This window comes from Coptis chinensis, chromosome 3, assembly GCF_015680905.1.
Source record: "Coptis chinensis isolate HL-2020 chromosome 3, ASM1568090v1, whole genome shotgun sequence".
Taxonomy (NCBI): domain Eukaryota; kingdom Viridiplantae; phylum Streptophyta; class Magnoliopsida; order Ranunculales; family Ranunculaceae; genus Coptis; species Coptis chinensis.
This window is the reverse complement of record NC_141458.1, coordinates 46,443,801-46,446,885: the sequence shown is the minus strand read 5'-3', so window position 1 is coordinate 46,446,885 and position 3,085 is coordinate 46,443,801. Positions and strand designations below refer to the sequence as shown.

Sequence of the window (3,085 nt, the reverse complement as noted above, 5' to 3'; positions counted from 1 at the left end):
GAATCTGAATGGCCCCTCTGGCGTAGCCGAATAGTGGCTTGATTATTCCGTTCACAAAATAGAACGAGACGCGCGATATTTTATGCCGAATAGTGGCATTACTTACATAATGGCTTCCGTGTGAGGATTTACCTGGTGTGTGGCATCCCGCTCAGGGTGGTTATGCACAGAGTGGTTCATTATGTAAGGGGAGGCATGTGGATGTACATGTTCGGCGTTGGGTAGCGATTGTGGTAGCCAGGGAAACTAGGTAAGACATAGATACGACGTGAATTTTAGGGACACACAAAGAAAGTTTAAACTAATATAATTATGGTAATATGTTGGTAAATGATATATCTCTAGATAGATGATTGTATATGTTTGGCTGGTTAGTAGTTTAGTTAGAACCTAAAAAACCTCGTGGAGGAACTAAATGCCTTTTATTATCGTATGGTATGTTGTATTAGTTGTTGGAAGTTAAAGGCCTCGATGGAGAACTACCTGCCTAGATTATTGTACTTAAGGATGTTGTATTAGTTGTTGAAAGTTACGGCGCCTCGGTAGAGGAACTAACTGCCGTATGGTTTGTGTATATATTGGTATAAGTATATGTTGTATTTTAGAGCTACTCACACCAACATTTTTATAATGCTGACCTGATTTGCATGTTTGCTTATCGGGTGTGTTCATTAAATGAACACAGTTGATAAGTCTTGACAGGTTTAGTGTTGAAAAAGATTGGTTGCTGCTTGTGGTTTGCGTTAGCGTTGCATTTCAAGATAGGTTTTGTTTTCCCTTAAGGTGATATAGATTTTCAGTTGAGGAAATATTATTTGTATTTTCATTTGTAATTTTAATTAAAGAGTTATTGAAAAGAGATTTGTAACCTAATCTTATTTGATGAATTTTTGTAATGAAGAGGACATTTGTTTAATTGAAATTTTTATTAGTTTTTAATTATCCGCATATTTAAACTGTTTATGGGTTTTTGGGAGTTGAGAGTGCGTCACACCTCGGAGATCGAAGAGTCGGGAACAAATAATGTTTTTTCCGAATTCAGTCGAAATTCGGGGTGTGACAACTTCTGTTAATTGCTATCTGGTGTCTTCCGAGACGCCCCCAGTGTCTACTTTTTTCTCTTTCAGCATACCCTTCACAGTAACAAAATTGCATTTCTCGAATTTTGACTGATCACCTCTTATCTCATGTGGCCCATAAACAGTAAAAAATCTAATAACCAGCTGGTAGAAAGTACTCGGAACTGCTCTCATAGCATGTATCCACTTTCTTCCCAAAATAGCATTATGATCTGAATGATGCTTGATGACTATAAACTTAGTTATAATTGTCTGTGGACCTGCCCTTACTGGTAATTTAATTTCCCTAGCTGGCCTAGTAGAGGTTCCATTGAAACCAAACAGATTAAACTGCGGTTCTTTCAGATGTAACTCATCAAACTCGATACCCGTATATGCATTCCAAAACAGAATATTGACTGAACTTCCACAATCAACCAGTACCTTTTGCACATCATATCCTGATATCCTTACTGTAATCAACAAAGCATTATCATGAGGTAATATTACCTTTGATAGATCATCAAGAACAAACATAATAGCTCCATGTATGCTTGCCGCTACTAATGAAGGGTTCACCGGTATCGGCTCTACGTTCACTTCTAGCACCTCTTTCACTATTGATATCTTTCGGATTTTATCCCTTATAATCTTATATCATATTAATCACCCCTAAGGGTTTATCATTCACCATAGCTGTTACTTCCGGTCTAGCATTCGCTCTGAACTCCCGAAGCTTTCCATTTCGCATTAATCTGTCTACTTCTCTAAGCAGTTGAAGACACTTATTTGTTTCATGATTCTTCACTTTATGGAAATTGCAGAAGGGTTTATCTGCTATCTCTCAAAGCTTGTGAGTCGGATGCTGGAAATAAGGTTCTTTTGCCCCACCCTCCTTAAAATGTCCTCCACTGTAGTATTAATGGTGATATAATTGTTTGGATCTAACTCCTCTTTTAGTGATCTTTCAAACTTTTTTTTCTGGCGGTTGGTTTTCTGATTTTGGATAAGAGTCAGCCAATTTCCTCTTATTGGATTTGCTATAATTTTGTCCTTAGCAGACTTATTTGATTCCGATACCTGTAATACTGGTTGAACCGATGCTGCCAGAATATCTTCTTCAACTATGCACATCTTTTTCAGTTTTATCATACAACTCTCTCAGAGTTTGATATCCTTTCGAAGCATATACTTGTGCATAGCTGAACCTAGAATAAGACCTGTCTGAAATGCCATCACTGGTGTCATTTTTTATTCATCTAAATGCTCTACGAGCTGTGCCCCTACCTTGGAACGCGACAAGAAGGTTTTCAGAGACTCCTTATTTCCTTGCTTGAGCTGGAACAGAATTGACACTTGCTTTGGTTTTACTCGCTGATGACCATAATTGGTCAAAAACTTCTCCTCAATCTCTCTATAACATAATATCGACCATTCCTATAAAGAACAGAACCACTTCAACGCCTTCCCCTTCAAAATTGAATAGAAGGACTTGCATAATAATTAATCAAGATATGTTGTTCCTTTGTATATCGAAAACTGGTGTCAATATCCAAACAGATGGTCTACCGGATCCGACGTCCTATCGTATTGAGTGTATTTAGGGAGTTTGAACTTCGGTGGAATGGGCATCATCTTGACACTTTGATGTATTGGATTTCTGCTGACATCGTCTGCCAGTCTTCTTATCAAAGTTGAAGTTTTTTCGAGAAGCTGGTTTTGCATCATCTCTTGTATCATCTCCTTGGTGATGGGTTATGGTATCGGAATTTCAGGTATCGGTGATACTTCTGCAACTCTTTCACTTCTTGCCGATGCCTTTTCCGTAAAGTGACTAACTGATTTTGAACTACACGCCTCATCCTCTTCCCCACGGAGATCCTTTACCACCTGACTAGGACTTCCCTTCTTCATCTCTTGATTCTCCTTAAGTAATATAACATTCTTCTTTTCCACTTCCCTTAACCTCTTCAATACTTCTTGAAGTGAAACTTCTACTTCAATGTTTTCCTCTTGGTATTACCTAC

At 38.1% G+C, this 3,085-nt stretch overlaps 1 protein-coding gene across 1 annotated transcript; it reads right to left on the bottom strand.

Annotated features, from left to right (window-relative positions):
* Positions 1 to 1,076: 1,076 nt before the first annotated feature.
* On the bottom strand, positions 1,077 to 1,595 carry LOC147509808 (uncharacterized). The gene has a single exon (XM_086597924.1). It carries the CDS (start codon positions 1,593 to 1,595, stop codon positions 1,077 to 1,079), a length of 519 nt encoding a protein of 172 aa, XP_086454050.1.
* Between the last annotated feature and the right edge of the window lie 1,490 nt (positions 1,596 to 3,085).